Raw genomic sequence first — 23144 nt, 5'->3', positions numbered from 1 at the left:
GGTTTATCATCTCAAATAGACGCTGTCGTTTGCCGTAGGTGCCCCCCGGACCATGAAAAATCACTAGCCGAAATTTGTTACGTCACTCTTGTCAAATGCTTAATTTGTTGCTTTATTTATACATAGCATTTGATATATATACAGTATTGCCCTCTTCCTCAGGACACCTCGTTTTCTATTGAAGAGCACGCATTCCTTCTAGCACGATCTTGTATGCTTTGCGCTTCTTCGGCTTGCCCGAGACAAAGATCTTTACTGCACCCAAATGTTTTGCCAATCTTGGGAAGATGTAGTTCTCGGAGGTCCACGCGATTGCGACGTACCCAATTCCTAGAATCAAGATGAAAGTCTTGAAGTCCCAATCCATCTTTGTCAGTTGCATGAACTTTGCTACCCCTGCCGATGGATCGAAGAGTAGATAGGAGGAGAAGAGCAAAGCGACAACAATTGTAACGACGAATGGCACTTTGTGTTCTGTTAGTCCGACACTTTACCATCCAAGAGATGACTTACAGTTGTGGGAGATTGATTGGCGAAATGGCGGTCCTACACTAAGGACAATTCCAGAGAGAATGTATTCATAGCAGGAGACCAAGAACAGAGTCGTGTTCTCAGAGTTTTCCACATTTGACTTCTCTCTGTTAAGATGGGGAGGGATGAACCTGAAAATATTAATACTGCTTTATGTGATGCTAGACTGACTACTAACCATGGTTGTCGTCGAACTGCCTGAAATGCAACTGCTTGTATCAAGATGCAGATTACGATTTGTCCAAGCAATGGCGTTAAGACCTTGCGTGATACGAGGTTTGCTGTCGGTCGCTTCTGACACAGAACTGGGAATGGACCCGTCCATCCCACTAGGCGGCGTTAGCAAAGCATTTTGCTTATACGACGAAGAGACTTACTGAAGATGGCAATTGGCAGGATCAAAAGGAGGTCGATGAAAAGAAACTGGCTTTAAGTCAACACAATTTGCGGCTGTTAATCAAAGAGGTGGCATACCTGGAAGTCTCCCAAATTCGATGCGGAGGCGTAAAGGAAGCTGACCGAAGTGAATTGAATGGCCGAGTAAAGACTCATATACTTGAAACAGCTGAAGCTGGTTACAAGAGCAGCGCGACCTTCCCTAAGCACAGTATCAGCAAATGCCGCAGCCGAAATGGAGAGGGCTGGGGAATACCTGATGACTTCGGGAACACAAGTAATGTCAAAGACACGACTTGTGAATGGAGCTGCAACAGATGCTTCTGCCTCTGAGAGTGAAATGCCAACATCGGCTGCTGTGAGAGCACCACAGTCATTTGCTCCATCGCCACAGAAGCCACAGCAATAGTCTATGCTCTGAAGCTTCTCCACCAGCTCGTGCTTCTCATCGGGAGACATTCTTGCAAATACTTGGCCGCATACCAGCATCTGAGAATGTTAGAGGGAGCACATTTGCTTGTGAGGAGAAGATCACGAACCCTCTGTAGCACATCTGGCGAGGCGAAGTCAATTATCCACCTGAAGACATCCCCGCTGACTGCCAGTGAATAATTGCGAAGGTTAGTAATATCATATGGAAGTGATGCATCTCCTTCCGCTGGTGGTGGCAATGGCTAGAAGAATTAGAGCACACACATTGAGACTGAGATTGGGGTCTTACAATGAGGGTGTTTTCATCAAGCGTAAATATGTTGTTGTCTATACTTTCCCACTTCAGAACAGCTTTGGGATCTTGGAAGTCGCCTTGAAGATTTGTTAGCCATAGAAAATACTAAGTTTGGGTGCTTTGACCGACCTTCAGCAAAATGGGGTACGAAGCAATGCGCAGTTTTATCTATCAAGTTGCACTCCCGTGCAACACTGATAGCGGTCAGGATATTGTCGCCAGTACACATGACTTTCCTGATACCTGCTTCGGTAAGCTCATCGAGAACGCCTGCTGTGCTTGGCTTCAGTTTGTTCTCGAAGATAATGAACCCGATAAAGTCCAGGCCAGACTCTGCCTCATGTCGCTTCATCTTCTGTACCTTAACCCAGTTCAGCTTGTTGATGTGCTTGGTAGCAACGGCAATGACACGGAAACCTCGGTGGGTATAGTATGCGAGTAGATCCTCGTAATCGCTTGGAACTGTGTTGATTTAGTGAGACAGTATCAAGTAGCTGAAGAAGGAGGTAAGACGAACAGCTTTCGGGTTTACAGATATCCTTCATACATTCCGGAGCGCCTTTGACATAGATATCGCAGCCTGGAGAGCCAAACTTTCGGACGATGACACTTGCTCTTCGGAGTTGAGAAACGAACTCGAAGGACTTCAAGATGCCGAGCTCTATGGGTGATCTCTGCACAAAACGTTAGCGGAAACCAATTTTATTTGGATCATACAATGTTTACTGATGCACTCTGAGGGTTTTCGTTGTCGTCTAGATCATATTCCATTCCAGGTGGTGGTCTTGCAATGGATGGCGAGAGGCCCCTCTGTTCCTCATCATCAGCGTCGCCGCCTTTCTGTTCGCCTTCCTCGAAAGACCACCCGGTAAATTCGAACATCTTCAAATCTAGAGGGTCCCCCATGAGTTCACCATCCACGACTCGCAACGAGTGACAGGTGGCCATGGTGTATAGTGCGGCTTTGTGGGAGTCGTATTCAATGGTGGGATCTCGCTCATACGCGGCGCCAGGAAGTAATGACAGAGCATTAGAAAGGATATCGCTGAATCGATTTGCGGGCCTTTGTGCAACGCGGACCCCTAGGACGTCTAGACCATCCTCCGTAAGGGTTCCTGTCTTGTCGAAGCATATAATATCGAGTTTACCTCCGACATTGACTCTCTGAGGGCTGATGCAGAAAATCTGCTTTTTTCTGAGCCGCGTAAGAGCAAAATTCGTACCGATTGTCAGAGTCGCCGGCAGAGCTGGTGGTACAACAATCGTAATCAAGTCCAGAGCTCTGACAATGATCAAGTGCCACGCGAGCTCTAGCCGAACGAAGTTTATAAACGAGGCCACAAAGCCGAGCATAGCAATTCCACCCATGACAGAAATGTAGCGGAACGAATCTCTATAGAACTTAAATCCCGAGGGTTTAGGAAAAAGCATAGATCGAACAAGGGCGCCTTTAGTAGTGTTGAATCCAGTACGAACAGTCATTGCTAGTCCGACCGCCTCATCGTCTTTGTCATCTTGCGGACGTCTGGCCCGGATGATCTTCGTTCCACAGAACAGGAAATGCCTCGCTAATTCAGGGGCAATAGATGTAGCAGCCAAATTGAGAGCTGCAAGTGATTCATCACTAGCTGGCACTTTTGATACAGGGACAGATTCACCTGCTTATATTAGATTATTTTCAAAGGTAGAAGTGCAGTCTTACCAGTTAACATGCTCTCATTGACGATACAGTCTCCGGCTAGTAGAATGCTGTCGCAGGGGAATTGCGTCAATGCCGGGTCTGTTACTTCGTAGACGTCTCCTGGAACGAGCTCGCTTGATGGAACATATCGCCCTCGGCGAATCAGCCACAGCAACCCAACCAAAGGAATCAGACCTACAAAAGCCATTTCGCAGCACACGGATGTCACATTCAAATTTAGATATCTCTCGTAGTCTTCTCATCGTCTAGGTATCCATGAGTTTATTGCTTATCAATAGGAGATGGCATGGGAGCTTACAGAGCGAGTCTCAATGAGTGTTGTAGTTATGCTCACAACAGAGATTAGGAAAATGCAGGCTGCATAGTAATAATACTCATCAACGGACCAGAGAAGCAAACTAGCTATCTGGAAGACGTAGAAAGGGTGGAATGCCTAAAGGGGTAAGTAGAGGCTTCAGGCTGGGGTTAATGTGACACACCTCATCCATCAACAGCTGCGGAATGGTTTTCTGCTTGATATCGATCATGTTCTTTCCAAAAACGAGCTCTCGACTTTCCTTCTCATCACCATCAATTCCAGCTCGAATAGCTTTGACATCTGTCCAGGTTGGGTCCTTCCAGCTGTTGCAAAGCATGAATCTGTCTTTCAAAGGATGAAATGAAAACCGCATGTATCTATAGTCGAGTATCCGGAGATCGTCAATAATAGGGTCATCATCTTCATCATATGACAGGATGTATTTGCTTTGAGATGCACCAAACACGGTAGAAAGTGGCCTGCCATAATCCTTGGACTCAACATCCTGAACTACAAATTCACCCCATTGATTCTACTATCATTAGCGGAAGTTAAACATCATGGGAATGTAGTCTAGCCGTCAAGGGGGAAAAAAACTACACATTATCTAATGCGAAGGCTCCAAAGGAAGTACTCACTTCAATGACAACCCATGAACAGTCGCGTAAAGGGCATGGCGTTCCAACAAGACGCACTTGCCACCGCGGGAGCCATCTAAGCAATAGATATCCAAGTCCAAATGTAAGGAGGCATATGGTGAAATATATGGCAAACCCCACTGTAGATGTCCGAAATCCAGCCACTACTATGGTCAAATCTTCCGTCACAATGTATATTTTTTGGCTCGTCCGGTGCCCACGCCCGAGAATACTACCCTCCGTGCGAGCACTATCACTCCTAAGCAATCGATCGTGTACTGAAGTTCGGGAACGTGCCCCAGAAGAGGACCGCCTCATGACTGAAACCTCGTCTGCCTCGAAATCCGTAGAACCCTCTTCTTCCCCGAAATGAAGCTCGGACTCGTCGTCTAAGATGGCGCTTTCGTCCGAAGGTGGGAGAGGCTCATCCTCGTCCTCCTGGTAATAAGTGAAGCTTGCTGTTGAGTCCGCCCGGCCTCTGCGATGGGCAAAAGAGGATACGCTGGTCGGCACACTCTCGCCCATTGGGCCTGCGAACATCTCGTCCTGGGCCATTTCCACTTCATCCATGAAGCTGGTGGTGGAGAGATTGGAGTCCCTTCTGTACATCTGCGCATGGCCGTTTGAAGGGCGACTTGCGCGATCGCTGCTTCGACGCCCATTATGAATGGGCATTCCATTGGATCCGTCCATGGTGTACAGGGCAATTCACGCACCTGGCGTGGGCGGCGCGCAAGTTGGAGCGGGCAAGATTGCTTAGTAGGAGGCAATCATGGCATGGTGAGTTGCGGTTGGGGCGTAAAGGTGGATGGGATGAATTTATCGTGAAGCAGCAGAGTCGTGCGCACAAGGCCCTCTGGAGGTTTGCAGTGGGAAGAGTGGAGAGGGAACAATTTGCCCTGGCAGGTAGTTTGGACCAAATTTATCGCAGGACTGGTGGGGTTGGTTTTGGGGGTTTTGGCCTGCTTTGCTTTCCAGGTTGCTTTGCTGCTGTACCTTACCTGGTCATTTGCCGTCTGTCGTCAGTCGTCAGTCGTCTGGTCTTGTAGTTGTCTCGTCCCTTATCGCCTCTCCTCTTATCGCCAACCGAGACGTCACGTCTGCTGTTTTATCTTCTCAGGCGCTGGCTGGGCGTGTGCTGGGCGTGCGGGCAGGACACCCACGGGCAGCGAGACCCAGTCAGCCAGTTCCAGCTCACGTTACTTGCTCCTTAGCGGGGTTGTGGAATTGGCTGCAAGCCCGACCCGAGTGGTTGAGTCTGGTCGCCGGCCCTGGCCCTCACCAAACTTCCTGCCCCATCGCCTTCCACCTCACTTTTTACAAACCCTTCCAATATCTCCACCCGCATCGCATCGTCCTCCGTTCCACGACACAAACGTGTCTACTCGACTTCTTCCATCTTCGACACCCTCGCAATATCTTCTTGCAGCCAACAAGATGTCTGAAATTCCCAAGAAACAGACGCAGACTGCCCCGTAATTCCTCACCTTTCCCCTCCTCCCCCACCGCTACCAAAACCTGGGGAGCCATATCCTCCCACCAAAGACTACAAAATCACCTGGCTGACATCTCGTTGCAGTACCCCCCAGAATACACCCGCCAACAATGCTCCCATTTCATCCCACGCCCAGCAGCCAGGTGTTGGCACGATCAAGGAAGGTACGCGCATCGCATTTGCCCCTCACCGAAATTTTACATCCAGACCACTAATATCTACAAATAGAGGAGCTCGACCGCGCGGCTGCAGCATCCATCTTCGCACAGAACCCCAAGCTTGTTCAGATGATTCAAGGCAAACTTGGTTCCCTCGTTGGCCGATCATCTGGCTACGTCGAGTCTCTTCCCGCTCCTGTGCGCCGTCGAGTTGCAGGTCTCAAGGGTGTCCAAAAGGAGCATTCGAAGCTCGAGGCAGAATTCCAGGAGGAGGTTTTGGAGCTGGAGAAGAAATACTTTGCCAAATTTACCCCGCTGTACCAAAAGCGAGCGACCATTATCAATGGTGTTGCCGAGCCGACGGAGGCGGAGATCAAGGCTGGCGAGGAGGACGAGGAGGTCGACGACGAGCCCGTTGAGAAGTCGGAGGAGGCATCTGATGTCAAGGGTATTCCAGAGTTCTGGCTCTCCGCTATGAAGAATCAGGTTTCACTCGCAGAGATGATCACTGACCGCGATGAGGCTGCTCTCAAGGATCTGACTGATGTCCGTATGGAATATCTTGACAAGCCTGGTTTCCGTCTGATCTTTGAGTTCGCCGAGAACGAGTTCTTTACCAACAAGATCGTCACAAAGACCTACTTCTACCAAACCGAGAGCGGATATGGAGGAGATTTCATTTACGATCATGCTGAGGGTGATAAGATCGATTGGAAGACCGGCAAAGACCTGACCGTACGCATTGAGAGCAAGAAGCAACGCAACAAGAGTAAGTCTTTAGATTTGATTCAATCGAGCCACAATCTAACAGCAAATCCTAGACACCAAGCAAACCCGAGTAGTCAAGAAGACTGTCCCAACGGAATCCTTCTTCAACTTCTTCTCCCCACCGTTGGCGCCAACTGAGGAGGACGATGATGATGCAGCTTCCGATATCGAGGAGCGCCTGGAGCTTGATTATCAACTTGGTGAGGATATAAAAGAGAAGCTTATTCCTCGTGCTATCGATTGGTTTACCGGAGAGGCTCTTCAATTTGAGGAGTTGGATGATGATATGGAGGAAGGTGATTTCGAGGACGAGGATGATGATGAGGATGATGCTAGTGAGGATCACGATGATGAAGAGGAGTCGGACGATGATGTAAAGCCGACCTATACTTCGGTATGAGAGGACCTAAGTTGCTAACAAATCCATAGGACGATGCTGCGAAGCCCAAGCAGGAGGCGGCTGAGTGCAAGCAAAGTTAAATGGTGTAATGCATTCTTATACCCAACAGCCACACCTTCGAACAGTCACTGTCTTCACCATCAGCGCATGCGACCAAGATGCATGGTCACGACCTATGCTTTGGCGTAGAATTCTCAGGATCCAACACATTGGTGGTCTTCACCTACATGACGACACAACGTTTCTGTTTCTTCTAGACTACCGAACTACCCTAATCAGCTCTCGAGAGTCTCTCCTTCTTCACATTTGCTGCACTGCATTACTTGGTCCATACAGATATTTTCAGGGGCGTTCTTCGTAGATGACAAATGAAAAGTTTACTGAGTCTCATTCCAATGTGGTGATGTGTCGTTACAAACAACCCTTGCTTCCGGGCCAAGGGGCTTTGTTTTGATGAGTGCCGATCTAAAATGTTGGGGCATCCTAAAGCCCCTGAGGCTGGGAATCCCGTCTTCGACCTGCTTCGCCCTCGTATCGTTGCCCCTTCATGCCAAAATTGATGCCGCAGATGACCTTCCTCTTGGAAATGAAAATCTCAGAATATAAAATGAAGCATAGGTGAGCTTCATGCAACAGAACTAGCATACCCAGACAGGGCATGTTTGCACCCCACATAAAGCTATGCAAGTATCCCTGCTTCTGTCGAGTTTGCAAGGAACGACAGCGAAAGACACAGTGTCAAGAGAACTGGCTGTTGAAGAGTCAAAGAGAGCCTGAGGAGTGGTTGAAGTTCACCAATTCTAGGTGGAAAAAGAGCCTCCTGTGCTATAAAGAAATCTCAACTACTTATTCATTGATTGCAGGTGTGCTAAGAACATTCGAGGTCTTGGTGGGTCTTTTGTTGACTCCCTCCCACAATCCTCCCACAAAGACTGCATTCTAGAGAACAGTTAGAGGAGATAGATAGATAGATAGATAGCACGAGCAAGGTCTACATGCTAATTACCTCTCGTCTTGAAGTCGAGGAGATATTCGGCGTGAGGACATAACTATGAGCTTGGAGAAATCGCCGACGCTTACGCTGCGTATACGCACATGCCATGCCATGCTGAACCATTCTCATTCCTGTCAACAAAGTGCTTCGCTGCATCTGCGTCTGCGTCTGCAGCTCTCATGCACCCTCAGACGCCCGTCTCCGACTCGCTCTTCTCACTCGGCGCTTGGTCCTCTCTAGTAGAAAAAGGGGTAGACGCTATTTCTAGGCTTGCGGCTTGCTCTCAGCACTTCTGGAAACCAGCCGAGCAGTTTATCCCTGCAGGGTGCTCTTACGCGACCGTCTCCGACCCGGACGCTCCAAATATCTGAAGACTGCTCTGCACTGCACTACACTGCACTGCACTGCACAGGACACGACAAGACACCGACTCCCTACATAACGGTTCTGTTCATGACTTCTGCATCTGGGACCGTCGACCATCGTGCCCTCCTCTGCCGCGGCCTAGCTACCTCCTAACGCCCTTACGATTGCTTCTTTCTGCTCCAATAACTTCTTCGCCAGGAGTTTGTTGGTTGATGCATGCTGCCCCTGTTGCAGCTCTCCTCTGCCGCGTTCATCGCTGAGATTGTTGAAGGGACCTTGATTTTGAGCTCAAGGAACGTCACGTCGCCCCTTCTGAACCGCCCAGATGGCGCACAACTATGATATTGGGACGAAGGCATGGCAGCCAGATGCCACCGAAGGTTGGGTGGCCTCCGAGGTAACCTCGAAATCTGCAGAGGGGGATAAAATCATCCTCATTTTCACCCTGGCGAACGGCGAGGTCAGTTTCCCATAGGCTGGACAGATTGCGTATTCATACATTCGTTCAAAGAGGATGCTAATTGTCCTCCCTTCTACAGACTAAGAAAGTTGAGACCACTGAGGAGGAACTGGCGGAGGCTAACAACTCGAGACTGCCTCCGCTGATGAATCCTACAATGCTCGAAGCAAGCGATGATCTCACGAACCTCTCACATTTAAATGAACCTGCTGGTTCGTTCTACATATACTTTCATTCTGGATAGCACTGATTGGAAAACAGTTCTCCAGGCAATTCGGTTACGGTACTCACAAAAGGAAATCTACACGTACAGTGGTATAGTCCTAATAGCCACGAATCCTTTTGCACGAGTCGACTCTTTATACGTTCCGGGTATGGTACAAGTTTATGCGGGAAAACAGAGAGCGACACAAGCACCCCATCTCTTTGCTATTGCGGAAGAAGCTTTTGCGTATGTATATTCTGGTGGAAAACATTACGGCCTTCTTGCTGACCACAACAGTGATATGCTACGGAGTGGGAAGAACCAGACCGTCGTCGTTTCAGGAGAGTCCGGTGCTGGGAAGACTGTCAGCGCCAAATACATCATGCGATATTTTGCAACTAGAGAGTCGCCCGATCAGCCAGGGACAAGGAAACGTGGAGTGGAGGCTATGAGTGAGACGGAAGAGCAGATTCTTGCTACCAATCCCATCATGGAGGCGTTCGGAAACGCAAAAACTACACGAAACGACAATTCTTCCCGCTTCGGAAAGTACATCGAGATCATGTTTGATGATAAGACAGCTATCATTGGGGCCAAGATTCGCACATACTTGCTGGAACGTTCAAGATTAGTGTTCCAGCCACTGAAGGAACGCAATTATCACGTCTTCTACCAACTCGTCGCGGGAGCATCAGAAAAAGAGCGTCAGGAACTCGAACTAGAGCCGGTCGAGAATTTCAACTATCTCAATCAAGGCAGCTCCCCTACCATTGATGGGGTTGACGATAAGGCAGAATTCGAAGCATTGAAGAAATCGCTCTCTACTATTGGTGTTACTAGCAGTCAACAGTCAGAAGTCTTCAAATTGCTCGCAGCTCTTCTCCACCTGGGAAATGTCAACATCACAGCATCAAGGACGGACTCAGTTTTGGCTTCCACTGAACCGTCTCTTGTGAAGGCGGCCTCAATACTCGGGGTGGATCCTGTTGAATTCGCCAAGTGGACTGTCAAGAAGCAGTTGATTACAAGAGGGGAGAAAATCACGTCAAATTTGACTCAGCAACAGGCTATTGTCGTCAGGGACTCTGTCGCCAAATTCGTATATTCTAGTCTCTTCGACTGGCTGGTTGAGAATATCAATGATGCTCTGGCTACAGAAGCAGTGATAAGCCGGGTCAAGTCCTTCATTGGGGTTTTGGATATTTACGGGTTTGAGCATTTTGCAAAGAACTCATTCGAACAGTTTTGCATCAACTATGCAAATGAAAAATTGCAACAAGAATTCAACGCACATGTTTTCAAGTTGGAGCAAGAGGAGTACCTGAGAGAAGAAATTGACTGGACTTTTATTGACTTCTCCGACAATCAGCCTTGTATTGATCTCATCGAGGGAAAGCTTGGAATATTGTCCCTTCTGGATGAAGAGTCCAGGCTCCCTATGGGCTCTGACGAGCAGTTCGTCAACAAACTGCATCACAACTATGCCGCCGACAAAAACAAATTCTACAAGAAGCCCCGTTTTGGAAAATCTGCTTTCACAGTTTGCCATTATGCTATCGACGTCACATACGAGTCCGATGGGTTCATCGACAAGAATCGAGATACGGTTCCTGATGAGCACATGGCCGTACTGAGAGCTTCTTCTAACCAGTTCCTTGGACAGGTTTTGGATGCGGCCTCTGCAGTGCGAGAAAAGGATAGTGCCTCCGCTGCTTCGGCGGCTGTGAAGCCTGCAGCTGGTCGTAGAATTGGTGTTGCCGTAAATCGAAAACCGACACTAGGTGGGATCTTCAAGTCGTCCTTGATCGAACTCATGCACACGATCAACAATACAGATGTTCATTACATTCGATGTATCAAGCCCAACGAGAGCAAGGAATCCTGGGTCTTTGAAGGTCCCATGGTTCTCAGTCAATTGCGAGCTTGCGGTGTTCTCGAAACGGTAAGAATTAGTTGTGCAGGGTACCCAACAAGATGGACTTATGAAGAATTTGCGCTTCGATACTACATGCTTGTCCCGTCGGTTTCGTGGACATCAGAAATCAGGGACATGGCGAACAAAATTCTTACGAAAGCCCTCGGAGCAAGCAGCGGGGGTGGAATGGACAAGTATCAGCTTGGCCTAACCAAGATTTTCTTCCGTGCTGGTATGCTGGCTTTTCTCGAGAACCTCCGGACAAACCGTTTGAATGACTGCGCTATCATGATCCAGAAGAATTTGAAGGCGAAATACTATCGTCGCAAGTATCTAGAGGCACGAAATGCTATCTTGCTCTTCCAGTCGGTCGCCAGAGCGCATCTTGCTCGGAAGCACGCTCAAGAGACTCGCAAGATTAAAGCTGCCACAACAATCCAAAGGGTTTGGCGTGGACAGAAGCAAAGAAAGAGTTTCACTGCCATCCGCAACAATCTTATCCTTGCTCAAGCTGCCGCAAAGGGTTTCTTACGACGACGGGAGATTATGGAGACTCGTGTTGGCAACGCTGCTATTTTGATCCAGAGAGTTTGGCGCTCAAGACAACAAATGAAGAGCTGGAGACAGTACAGACGCAAAGTCGTCATCATCCAGAGCTTGTGGCGTGGTAAGCAAGCACGCCGAGGATACAAGAAGGTCCGGGAAGAGGCACGCGATCTGAAGCAAATCTCCTATAAGTTGGAGAACAAGGTTGTGGAGCTCACACAATCCCTTGGCTCAATGAAGAGAGAAAATAAGACTTTGATAAGTCAAGTGGAGAATTACGAGAGCCAGATCAAGTCCTGGAAAACAAGACACAATGCGTTGGAAGCTCGCTCCAAAGAATTGCAAAGCGAGGCAAATCAGGCCGGTATCACTGCAGCCCGCCTCGCAGCAATGGAAGAAGAGATGAAGAAGTTGCAAACAAACTTCGACGAGTCGGCTGCGAACATCAAACGGCTGCAAGAGGAGGAGAAGGAGCTCCGTGAGACTCTTAGAATATCCAACCAAGAGCTTGAGGAAACGAAGAGAAAGAGTCAAGTTCACGAGGCTGAGAAGGATACCTTGAGACAACAACTGGTGGATCTCCAAGACCAGCTCGAGCTAGCGAAGCGAGTGGTACCAGTCATGCCGACCAACGGTGAACTTACCAATGGTGCCGCCGCGCAGCTGCCGTCGAACGGTCTCATCAACCTCGTTTCGTCGAAGAAGCCAAAGAGACGCAGTGCAGGTGCCGAGCCACGGGAGATCGATCGATTCAGCGCAGCATATAACCCTCGTCCTGTATCTATGGCGGTCACCGGAAGCAATCTCCACCGTGCTGGTCTTCCAGGCACAACTTTCGTTCCAGGTGTTGACAATGTTGAATTCGAGCTCGAGAACCTCCTCGCTGACGAAGACGGCCTCAACGATGAAGTGACGATGGGCTTGATCCGCAACCTCAAGATCCCGGCACCGGGAACTACACCTCCACCAACGGATAAGGAAGTTTTGTTCCCCTCATATTTGATCAACTTGGTCACTTCCGAGATGTGGAACAACGGTTTCGTCAAAGAATCAGAGAGATTCCTTGCCAATGTTATGCAATCAATCCAACAAGAGGTCATGCAACATGACGGTGATGAGGCTATCAATCCGGGTGCTTTCTGGCTCTCCAACGTCCACGAGATGCTCTCTTTCGTCTTTCTTGCAGAAGACTGGTACGAGGCGCAAAAAACCGACAACTACGAGTATGATCGTCTTTTGGAAATCGTAAAGCACGATCTTGAGAGTTTGGAGTTCAATATTTACCACACCTGGATGAAGGTCCTCAAGAAGAAGCTCCAAAAGATGATTATCCCAGCCATTATCGAGTCACAATCTCTACCTGGCTTTGTAACCAATGAGAGCAACAGATTTCTCGGCAAGCTCCTTCAAAGCAATTCTGCGCCAGCTTTCAGCATGGACAATCTCCTGAGCTTGCTCAACAACGTATTCAAGGCGATGAAGGCTTATTACCTAGAAGACTCTATCATCACCCAAACAATTACGGAACTGCTTAGACTAGTTGGCGTCACTGCATTCAACGACCTTTTAATGCGAAGGAATTTCCTCTCTTGGAAGCGTGGTCTTCAGATCAACTACAACATCACTCGAATTGAGGAATGGTGCAAGAGCCACGACATGCCAGAAGGAACGCTCCAGCTAGAGCACCTGATGGTAAGTAGTCCTGTCTGAAACACGGTCAAATATACTAACAACAAACAGCAAGCAACAAAGCTCTTGCAGCTCAAGAAAGCCACATTAAATGATATTGAAATCATTCAGGATATCTGCTGGATGTGAGTATTTCCATACTCCGCCCGAGAATTTTACTGACAGTGCCTAGGCTTTCACCCAACCAAATCCAGAAGCTTCTCAACCAGTACCTTGTAGCTGATTATGAACAGCCTATCAATGGTGAAATTATGAAGGCCGTTGCCTCTCGTGTTACTGAGAAGAGCGACGTTCTTCTCCTCACTGCTGTTGACATGGATGACAGTGGACCATACGAGATTGCCGAACCCCGGGTGATCACGGCGCTGGAGACATACACTCCATCATGTAATTCTACCATGCTTGCTTCACGTTTACATACATGACTAATCCTCAACCAGGGCTCCAAACTCCACGACTCAAGCGTCTTGCAGAGATTGTTTCTGCACAGGCTATTGCGCAACAGGAGAAACTCGACTACCCACTCGACGATACCAATGATCTCACCGACAGCGAGCTGAATGGATCATAATAACCCCTTGTCGAATAGCTTCTTGACGGTTACGACTTATTCGCTTCTCCTGTACCATTTTCTCCCTACGTTCTTTTTGGACGATCATCTGCTGCTGTTGGCTTCCAAACGGGCATGTTGTATATGGAAGGTCTTACCTGTTAGCGATCTCATGTATTATGTGAGAATTTGTTACCTGTTGGAATGACTGCACGTGGGATATCTAGGTGCATTGTACAAGACATCTTCGATTTGGCGTTGATCCTTTTTCACTTTTATGGATAATGGTGAGAGGAGATAGAGAATCTTCCACACCCTTCAGGCGCAAGGTTCAGCAGCATGGCATGAGGCAGGTAGACATTAATATTCCAAATGCCACCATGATCACGCTCTAGATTTGCCTTAACCGCTTCTATATGTTTTAGTGGATTTTTCCTTTGGGCTATGTTGAATTCGCTTATCTCGACTCTTGCCAACGGGATCTACAAGTCTGTAGGCCGCTCGAGGTTATTGGCATTTTAGGCCAGACATAATTAGGTGCTGCTTCTTTGTACGACCTACCTAGGTACCAATTCCTGTGGACGCGAATTACAAATATCACCGTGGAAGGCAAGGTCAATCAGTGTTGAATCCAGATTGGTCACGTGGATCCACCCAACGCTAAGATAAGGACTGTACTGTACTGTATGGTAGCTTATCAGAGAGGGGTTCAAGAATTTTTGTTGATTTAAACCTTCAACACATCAGTTCCCTGGCCACCACCACAACACCCACCATGCGCAACCAACCAAACATTATTGTGACCGGCACACCCGGTGTAGGCAAGACAACCCATTGCGAAAGTCTCGCCCAGAGCACTGGCCTTAAACACCTCTCCATCAACGATATTGTCAAGGAGCGGGGTTGCCACGATGGGTACGATGAGGAGTTCAAAAGCTGGATTGTGGACGAGGACAAGGTAGCGGATTATAGATTTGGCGATCTGGCGACCATGAAGCTGACACTTTGGCTTTGTAGTTATTGGATGCGATAGAAGACGAGGTCAAAGAGGGCGGATATATCATAGATTGGCACGCTTGCGACTTATTCCCCAAAAGCTGGATTGATCTAGTGGTTGTGCTGCGTGTGGACTCGACGCTCTTGTACGATCGATTGAAGGCGAGGTATACTTCCCCAATCTTGACCCGGTTGAAGGGCTTAGGTAATTGACTCCCCTAGAGAGATTATCCCGAAGCAAAGCTCCAAGAGAATCTCGACTCAGAAATCATGGAAGTCCTCCTGCAAGAAGCCCGCGAGTCTTACGACGAGGAGATTGTGGTTGAGCTCACGAGCAACAACTCAGATGAGATGGAGAGTAATATCGAAAGACTCGAGGCGTGGGTCAAGCAATGGAAGAAAGATCACACAGAGGATGCTCAGTAGAGGGTTGGCTTGTGTCTATTGCTGCAACGCGGCGTGTCATCCATCTCAGGACTCCTCCATCCACTTCTTGAGCTTTTCCAAAGCACGAAATCGATGCGAGATCTTATTCTTCTCGACTTTGTCCATCTCAGCATAACTGGGGAACGAGACTTAGCTTGTGGCTCAAAAGATCTGATGATGGAAAGGGAACTTACGTCTTGCCCTCATACTCGAAGATTGGGTCCCAGCCTGAGCACAATCAGTATTCATGTGTAAGGTATCGAAACGACAAGAATGCAGCTCACCAAAATTCGTTGGTCCTCTCGCCGGTACGATTTTGCCCTGCAGGAGTCAGAATTGATCTTGGAAGGGGACAGGAATATTTACATGCGTCCTGCCTTGAAAGATAATTGGCTCATGGCTTGGACCTTCGCAGTATGCAAATGTGCAAACGGCCTGAGCAGACTTATCTGGGAAGGCGGCGAGCATGTCGTTGAGTCCTTGGTGGCCGAGAGCTTCTAGGAACCACTTGCTGTAAAATGTCAAAATTGTATCCAACTTGAGCCAGAATTTGAAAATGCATTTATGCAAATGATAGATCATTGTGAGTTTCGAAAATATGACATACATATAAGGACCCGGTAGCTCTTTCAGTGCATTGAAGCACAGACATGTATCTTCAACTAAGACAGGACCATTGACCTAAGAACTCTAAGCAGTCTATCATCTGAAGGTAGCTTGCTTGCTAGGCCACTTACGGCGGCAGCTGCCCTCCGACACTTATCAGCGGAAATTTCTTCAATGGTACCCTGGATCTCAACTAGATCCAATGCCTGGCTTTTCAGATCTACAGTGTCGCCCAGAATAGCCTTGACTTCTGTAAGCTTATTCTTGTTGCCGGTGATGAAGTTGAGTTGCTTGGGAGCCATGGTGGGGGGTCTGAACGTGGGATGCAGGTGAGGATGAGAATTGAGATAAAGGTGATATTTGGCTCTCAGAAACGTAGAACAAGCTAGCCGCCAAGTATTATTCGGGAGATAGGTACGAGCGAAGCTCGGAAGGTGAATGTGGTGATCTGAGAAGCCTTCATTCTGGATGTCATAATGAGAGAACTTTGTGGTAGCTGCTGTTTATTGATAAAAGGCGTTTCGAACTGGATGGAGACACCCTCGAACAACGACCTCATTTGCAGCGGACCTCATTCATGCATCCACCACATCAAAATAAAGTATTTAAATACCTACTAATGCATCCCATCATATAGTATTCGAGACAACTACTGGTCTCGCAGGGATATGGACGACTTTTACAGACCAGCAAGCTGCCCTGACTGTCTTCCTCAGGGGCTAGTCGCCGACATATACCACTCACTATCCATTTCGCCAGCCATACTAGCGACTCTCCTCTTCGGCCCCATTCTCATCTTCCTTACTGCTCGGCTATTACTTATAGGAGATACTCCAGACCCCAAGGAAGAAAAAGAACAGACATCATGGATGGTTCCATTTCAACCTGTGCCATGGCGAGTCCTGGAATGTGTAAGAGCGAACGAGCTCCCTCAATCTGGCAATCAAAATGCTGATGATTAAGTTCTTTGGAGTGCCGAGACGGAGTGAAGAGAAATACAAGGAAATATCAGAAGTAGAAACCTTTCCATGTGAATTCGAAGAACGTGGACTGACATAGAGCAGGAACTGAAGGCATGTAATCGCTTCATCCTAGACGAGCCACACATGACCTTGCTACTCAACAATGCAACCCAAAACCTCGAACGAAACATCCCACAAATGATCTCTTTCATAAACACTTCCATCGATCTCCAGCCATGGGAGCAGCACGCCCAAGCCCATTTTATCTCCTCGTCAGAAGCAGAGCTCAATCTCCAATCTCTCATCCGGGACATGACGGGCTATGCCCTCGTCCCGGCTGTCTTCGGCCATGCACTCCTAGAGAAGTATCCTGCTATCCTGCACGACTTGCATATTATGGATACAGGTAGTAGCTACCTTCTGAAGAACCTCCCGCCTTGGATACCATGGCCTGGTGTCGTACAAGCGCATATGGCGCGATTTAAGGCCTTACAGTGTTTGGATGAGCATCAAAAGGCGGTTGATGGAATGATTATGGGTATGGGTACCGATGCATCATGGGGGGATTTGGAGGATGTGAGTGAGCTGATCATGAAGAGAAACATTGTCTTTAGAGGTAACTCTGACCCGTTGGAATTTACATGCTCGTACTGATTGTAGAACTGGAATAGAGCACGGACTTGAGCTCAAAGAGCGAGCAGATATAACCGTAAGTCGACCTTTTTCTTCAATACTCTCAAGTATGCCCGAAATAACAAGCAATGACCAGATCTTGTACTCTCTAAGCACCCTTCCATCCCTTATCATCTTCTGGCACATCCTCTACATCCTCAACACACCGAACTTACTTTCACGTATCCGGACCGAACTCAACCCCTACGCCAAGATCACCAAACCTTTCTCTATAGGCGCCATTTCCGAAGCACCGAAACTGGTACTTGCTAGTCAGGGCTTGGCTGAGAATTGTCCGCTGCTAAGATCCACGTATCTTGAGACGATTAGGATTGTTGATCAGGGAGTGGTCATGAGTTCATCTCTTGGGGGAATAGAAGGGTCAAAAGAGGAGATTAAATTCCCAGAGACGTTCGATCCCGAGCGCTTCCGTAAAGCGCCAGTAGCAAGCTCGAGTTCTGCTGGAAATACAAAATACGCCTCGATACACAAGAGCCAGTTGTTTATTGAACGGGGATGTCTAGCTGTAGTAGCAGCTATCTTGGCATTTTGGGACTTTGAGCCTATAGAGAAGGGGTCTGGGTGGAAGATTCCCGATAAGCAGTGGATGCGCGGGATTGCGCTACCGGCGAATGATCTGCGAATTAGGGTCAGGAGGAGGAAGTTCGACTGGGCTGATTGAGGGACTGCTGTTGTTATTAGCTTGGGTAATCTGGAGCTCCTACCGTAATCTTCACTGCGAAGATGCTCTAGTTAGCTTAGGAGGGGAGAATGGCAAACCTAGAAGGGAATTCAACCAGGATGTAAGCATCCACTGGAACATGCCTTACAATTCACATTCCATAACCTGAGGCGAAATACACTGATGTCTCAAAACAGACAATTTTCAATCGTAGGTTGCTAAACTAAACGGTCTGTAGACCACGACGATTTGACTTCATTTGAGATTTCTTCTACTTCATATTGGATCCAGAGCGCGAAGCTCTTATTGCTTATAGCCATGGTCTCATGTCCAGTATGGCCTTGAGAAGGATGCAGATATCTGCCAAGGTAACTAGGTACCTATTCCGACAAAAGAGTGGAGAAACCCTGCCAATTGCTCTCAAGAATGACCCCTTATCCAGTAACGTATTTGGATCGTCGAATGAGATTTTCAGTCCTCTCCTGTAGGTTTATACATGATTGTGGTGACGTACTGACCGTACATGTTAGCATTTGCTTCATAAAGATATCAAGAGGCTCACCTTTCTCTTGTATCTCGTCGTTGCCGACACAGCGAGTACGTTGTTCTTGATACTGCTAGTAGCCAGGTGATTGAGAACGGTATGGTTTGGCATGGTTAAGACACTGTTGTCGTCTTTCATCGGTGTAGCCGCATTGAGAATTGGCTTGCCCAAAAACCCAGGAAGGCTGGGCGGGGTTGGAAGCTTCTCAATTGCAGCGGCTGCGTATTGGTATGCGGGAGTTTCTTCAGCCTTGTCAAGATCAACAAGATATTGTGGTACTTGCGAAGAATATCGTCCCGGCGGTAAAACCGACTTGGTCCTTGGAGTCTTGGGAGCTTGTGGGTCGCCATCCTCTGGAGCTTTAGACTCGTCCTTTGCAGCTACGTTTGCCTCCGTATCTCCACCCGAAACTGGAGCACCTGATGCTCGTGCTATAGCTGGAGCTTCCTGTGGTATGTCATCTGCGCTGACTTCAATGTAGTTTACCAGATTGTTGCCAAAGTCCACTGTAGTTGGAATGTGCTTGGAACACTGCATAACACCATCAACAATGAATCTGATATGATGAGTTCCTGGCTTGACATGTATGATAGCCCTTAAAATGCCCGGTTGGCCAGAACTATATACAGTCAGTACCAATCTAATTGGATATGAATAGAGCACCGCAAGCTCACTTACACGGGATGTAAACGGTACTTCTTGTTCCATTGGAAAATAGTACCTGTCACGTAGACCTTTTGCTCCGATCCTTGTATCTTCCATTCGAATGGGGTGGGAACAGTGGCTTTGTTCTTGTCAATGCGCAACTCCTCTGCGTCCTCTTCATCGACGGTAGTGGTGCTGAGTGCGGATGAGCGTCGGCCCAGAGTTTCGTTGTCTAAAGCTTCTATATCCAGCACCGGAGCATCTATATCTGTTGGGGCAATTATGGGCGATCCTGGAGTGTGGACCTCCTCCTCGATTGGAAGGGGTAGCCGCGGTGGGCGAGTCAGATGGTATGACATATCTTGTGTTGCTGGAGGGCCTGATGGCTCGATTGATTGGGAGTATGATCGAGAGGTTGTAGCATCAACGTTAGGAGCAGGTACAGGGACATCGACGGGTTTACTGGGTTGGTCCTTCGCTTCCGACTTTAGTTCTTCTTTGGACTGCTGGACCCCCATCTGCGACTCGCTGCTGTGGTTAGATGGTGGTGTATTGGCGTTGCTATTTTGACTCGACGGCGGCTGTGATTGCTGTGGAGTTGGAGTGATTGATTGTGACTGTGACTGTGACTGTGACTGTGAATGTGAATGGGAGTTGCGTGAACGATGCGCAGTAGTTCCACGAGCCTGGGCTAGAGACGGCTCTGCAGGAGCTCGTTGCGCTTGAATCAGATTGCGGGGGTCTCGTCGTGTGGAGGGGGTGCGTGAAGCTTGAGCTTGAGCTTGAGCTTGAGCTTGTGCTTGAGCTTGTGCATCATGGTTCGAGGGCGAAGGCGAAGGGGATGAGGAGGCCGAATGCGAATGCGAGTGGGAGTGTGAGTGCGAGTTCGACTTCGAGTTTGTGGACGGATTGTTGCCCATAGTGAAGCAGTCGGGGAGGGCGAGGGCGAGGCAGGAGAAGCAGATAGGTCGGGAAGTAGGGTCTGATGTGCGAGGTGAGTGCCTGGGCAGGAAGGTACGATGCAGGGCAAGGCGAGACGACGGGAGGTATCCGGATGTCTTTGTAGATGGGGCACGGGAGGGGTCGAGGAGATGAAGAGACGCGGGGTCGAAGACAGGAGAGGGGTCCAAGAGAATGGAAGAGAGGAGTCTATCGGACAAGAGTTGAGATGTTCACATTGACGTGCTGTGTTGTGCTCTGCCGTGCTCTTTACGGTACCTAGGTATGTCTAGTAGCGTATTGTTGGTGGAAGCAAGATATAGGATGGATAATAGGTATGGCTGCAGAGAATAAAAATAGATAGAGGCAGGCGGGGGTAGGATTCTGAGATATGATGCTATCCCCAACACTGTCACGATGCCCCCGGCCCAGCCCAGCCCAGCCCAGCCCGGCGCCGAGCCGCCCCGCCCCGCCCATCCAAAGACGCTGACGCTGACGCTGACTCCCCCGAAACCCCGCGCCAAATTGGCCAGTCTCGCAGGCTAAGGTATTGTAAAGGTACCAAGGTAAATTACTTATACCGAACTACATAAACGACCTTGAGGCAATTAAGGTAGGTAGGTATCATTCTGTCATTCCTCCCGGTCCTCCTCTCCTCGCCCGACCCCCTACGATTATACGTCAAGTACCAGGGAGCCAGGGGAGCCAGGGGAGCCAGGGGAGCCAGGCCAGGGTAGAGAGACTGAAGTAGGGTCGCGCTGGAGGGCTAACCACCGCGCCACGAACAGAGCAGAGCAGAGCAAACCAAATCAAAGCATTCGTGTTCTTCGGCCCTGCAAAACTTGTAGTACAATTCTACAATTCCAACTACAATTACCATACCCACCACACCTATACCTGTAACTCAATTGATTTCATTACCCAGCCATCATTGACGCCTCTCATCCTACGTTCAGTTCATACGTACTCATCGATAGTCACAACTTACTCTCCCTTGCAGCACGCTTTCGCTCTGCTACCTGCTCGTCACTTCACAACGAGGGCGCTTGAAAGCAGTCTTCCAGATGCGCTTGGACATTGAACCCGGGCATCAATCATAAACATGGGCATGACCTGGCTCTCAGTTCTCGAGGTCACCTTCTACTATGTCTCTCTCCCTATTACGATCATTTTCCGGTGGATCGTGGCATGTCTCACGCTAGTTTCCAACCTCGCGATGTACATATCGTCAGGCTTCCTTTTGCCGCTGAGATTTCTGGCAAAATTCGAGGTCTGACGACATCTTTCTTAAGTACTTTGATTGCAGCTAACGCGCTACTAGACTATGTTTATCTATCTCGGTGTTGCTGCTGTCATAGGCCTCATCACTGGATCTATCCTCCATCTTTCATCTAGTCTTCTCGATTCTGTTTTCAACTTGACCACTGCGCCGGAAGAGACCGGCAGATCCGCAGCTTCGGTTCGAGCTGCACGTGAGCAGAAGAAGCTTGAGCAAGCATGGGACAGGATTCCGACCAAAAGTACGAAGGGTGACCTGCGTAGTGATCCTGAGATGGAGAGGTTTGCAGAGTGGCTTGAGAAGGGAGATCATGGGGTGCTAGGCCAGACCATCCTTGAGGAGGATGACTCGGATGATCTGGATGGATTTTGACAATCCCTGGCAGCAACTAAACGTACAGGCTGGAATTTTGTGTCTGGCCCGAGTTCGTGTCTGAGCCTCTTCAGTCCCTCCATTTAACGAAGACTTCATCTGTTCTGAATCGTTGGGTACAGGTGCTTTCCTCAAGAGGTGTTCTGAAGCCTGTCTCGTACGCCAGCAATCCAGCATGGGCAATCATGATTCCATTGTCGATGCAGAAACGTTCGTCCGTTGCAAATACACTTCCTCCCCTATCCTTTGCCATCAATCCCATCATCTCCTGAAGTCTTTCGTTACAGCCCACACCTCCAACAATCAGCACTTGATTGCTGCCGACGTGTGCCATAGCTCGTTCGGTAATCTCCACCAACATTGCATATACTGTCTCTTGCAGGCTGAAGCACAAGTCTGCAGTCGTGATCAATTCTCCACTGATTGGATCTCTTTGATTCGGATTCGCTTTTAGTTCTGCCGCAAGTATATCGATGCTGGAAAGAATTCCTGCAAAAGAGCAATCCATTCCCTTCACCGCATATGGGATATCCAAGAGAACCTTCCCTTTCTTTGCTAATTGTTCGATGTTGTATCCCGGAGCAGGGTCATTGCTGATCTCGAGGGTGCGGGCAAATCGATCCAGACAATTTCCTACAGCAATATCAAGTGCCTCCCCAAAAATCCGATACCGTTGCTCTGCATACGCGATGACCTGGGTGTTTCCTCCGCTCACATACAAGACTACCGGATTCTGGGCACCTGTGATCTCACGTCCCATTTCGATATGACCCACGCAGTGGTTGACACCAACAAGTTCTTTCTCCCACAGCAGAGCGAGCATACGCGCTGCTACAGCCACACTCTGCAAAGGGGCACCCATTCCAGGCCCTTTTGTGTAGCATATACAGTCGACATCTTTAATGGCTACTCCGGCTTGGCTCATGGCCTGCTTGACAAGCTTGACAACCCATGACCTGTGGTGTTTCGCCGTGTCCTTGGGCAAGAAGCCCTCTCCGGGAGGGGACACGAAGGTATGACGGATGTTTGAAAGTATTTGTGCCGGTTTCCCATTCGGAGGATGCGAAATGACACCAACTCCCAGTTTATTGGCGCTGCCCTCGAGACCGATGGCAATCATTTTAAACGGTGTTGATGTTTTTGGGAAGATGGAGGGGAGGGGAGGAGTCTCTTTCGGCGGGGT

At 48.7% G+C, this 23144-nt stretch overlaps 9 protein-coding genes across 10 annotated transcripts; 5 read left to right on the top strand and 4 right to left on the bottom strand.

Annotated features, from left to right (window-relative positions):
• Positions 1 to 91: 91 nt before the first annotated feature.
• ONS95_013018 (uncharacterized protein) lies at positions 92 to 5387 on the bottom strand. The gene is made up of 16 exons (XM_058506645.1): positions 4293 to 5387; positions 3836 to 4186; positions 3655 to 3789; positions 3535 to 3601; positions 3357 to 3488; positions 2381 to 3312; positions 2172 to 2328; positions 1784 to 2116; positions 1649 to 1731; positions 1467 to 1601; positions 1184 to 1416; positions 1006 to 1129; positions 909 to 954; positions 710 to 860; positions 514 to 662; positions 92 to 465 (listed from the first exon to the last, which is right to left on the bottom strand). The coding sequence occupies exons 1-16, from the start codon at positions 4983 to 4985 to the stop codon at positions 176 to 178; spliced, it is 4011 nt and encodes a 1336-aa protein (XP_058357375.1). The 5' UTR covers positions 4986 to 5387; the 3' UTR covers positions 92 to 175.
• On the top strand, positions 5388 to 7480 carry ONS95_013017 (uncharacterized protein). Of its 2 annotated transcripts, none has more exons than XM_058506643.1 (4): positions 5388 to 5767; positions 5872 to 5951; positions 6016 to 6714; positions 6767 to 7480. In XM_058506643.1, the coding sequence occupies exons 1-4, from the start codon at positions 5730 to 5732 to the stop codon at positions 7111 to 7113; spliced, it is 1164 nt and encodes a 387-aa protein (XP_058357373.1). In that variant the 5' UTR covers positions 5388 to 5729; the 3' UTR covers positions 7114 to 7480. The 2 variants fall into 2 exon arrangements, with proteins under 2 accessions (XP_058357373.1, XP_058357374.1); XM_058506644.1 differs by having other exon boundaries at positions 6016 to 7086; positions 7143 to 7480.
• Positions 7481 to 8798: 1318 nt separating this feature from the next.
• On the top strand, positions 8799 to 13859 carry MYO2 (Myosin type-2 heavy chain 1; the record flags this gene model as incomplete). The annotated part of the gene is made up of 7 exons (XM_058506642.1): positions 8799 to 8933; positions 9013 to 9145; positions 9195 to 9384; positions 9436 to 13291; positions 13340 to 13413; positions 13461 to 13675; positions 13729 to 13859. 7 exons carry the CDS (start codon positions 8799 to 8801, stop codon positions 13857 to 13859), a joined length of 4734 nt encoding a protein of 1577 aa, XP_058357372.1.
• A 754-nt stretch (positions 13860 to 14613) lies between these two features.
• Positions 14614 to 15260, top strand: FAP7 (factor activating pos9; the record flags this gene model as incomplete). The annotated part of the gene is made up of 3 exons (XM_058506641.1): positions 14614 to 14796; positions 14856 to 15001; positions 15059 to 15260. 3 exons carry the CDS (start codon positions 14614 to 14616, stop codon positions 15258 to 15260), a joined length of 531 nt encoding a protein of 176 aa, XP_058357371.1.
• A 45-nt stretch (positions 15261 to 15305) lies between these two features.
• Positions 15306 to 16168, bottom strand: HAM1 (nucleoside triphosphate pyrophosphohydrolase ham1; the record flags this gene model as incomplete). Its single annotated transcript, XM_058506640.1, has 6 exons — positions 15306 to 15396; positions 15455 to 15488; positions 15545 to 15581; positions 15627 to 15771; positions 15868 to 15941; positions 15998 to 16168. The coding sequence occupies 6 exons, from the start codon at positions 16166 to 16168 to the stop codon at positions 15306 to 15308; spliced, it is 552 nt and encodes a 183-aa protein (XP_058357370.1).
• A 366-nt stretch (positions 16169 to 16534) lies between these two features.
• ONS95_013013 (uncharacterized protein) lies at positions 16535 to 18182 on the top strand (the record flags this gene model as incomplete). The annotated part of the gene is made up of 5 exons (XM_058506639.1): positions 16535 to 16777; positions 16830 to 16880; positions 16931 to 17444; positions 17500 to 17537; positions 17598 to 18182. 5 exons carry the CDS (start codon positions 16535 to 16537, stop codon positions 18180 to 18182), a joined length of 1431 nt encoding a protein of 476 aa, XP_058357369.1.
• Positions 18183 to 18389: 207 nt separating this feature from the next.
• Positions 18390 to 20762, bottom strand: ONS95_013012 (uncharacterized protein). Its single transcript, XM_058506638.1, has 3 exons — positions 19405 to 20762; positions 18745 to 19345; positions 18390 to 18695 (listed from the first exon to the last, which is right to left on the bottom strand). The coding sequence occupies exons 1-3, from the start codon at positions 20289 to 20291 to the stop codon at positions 18654 to 18656; spliced, it is 1530 nt and encodes a 509-aa protein (XP_058357368.1). The 5' UTR covers positions 20292 to 20762; the 3' UTR covers positions 18390 to 18653.
• Positions 20763 to 21412: 650 nt separating this feature from the next.
• ONS95_013011 (uncharacterized protein) lies at positions 21413 to 21961 on the top strand (the record flags this gene model as incomplete). Its single annotated transcript, XM_058506637.1, has 2 exons — positions 21413 to 21580; positions 21632 to 21961. 2 exons carry the CDS (start codon positions 21413 to 21415, stop codon positions 21959 to 21961), a joined length of 498 nt encoding a protein of 165 aa, XP_058357367.1.
• A 70-nt stretch (positions 21962 to 22031) lies between these two features.
• Positions 22032 to 23081, bottom strand: KAE1 (putative tRNA threonylcarbamoyladenosine biosynthesis protein kae1; the record flags this gene model as incomplete). Its single annotated transcript, XM_058506636.1, has 1 exon — positions 22032 to 23081. The coding sequence occupies one exon, from the start codon at positions 23079 to 23081 to the stop codon at positions 22032 to 22034; it is 1050 nt and encodes a 349-aa protein (XP_058357366.1).
• Positions 23082 to 23144: the final 63 nt, after the last annotated feature.

The sequence above is a fragment of the Cadophora gregata genome (genome assembly GCF_030347475.1).
Source record: "Cadophora gregata isolate MNR1 chromosome Unknown scaffold_7, whole genome shotgun sequence".
In the NCBI taxonomy this organism is placed as follows: domain Eukaryota; kingdom Fungi; phylum Ascomycota; class Leotiomycetes; order Helotiales; family Ploettnerulaceae; genus Cadophora; species Cadophora gregata.
The sequence above is the reverse complement of the archived record's forward strand: the minus strand, read 5'-3'. Positions and strand labels throughout refer to the sequence as shown.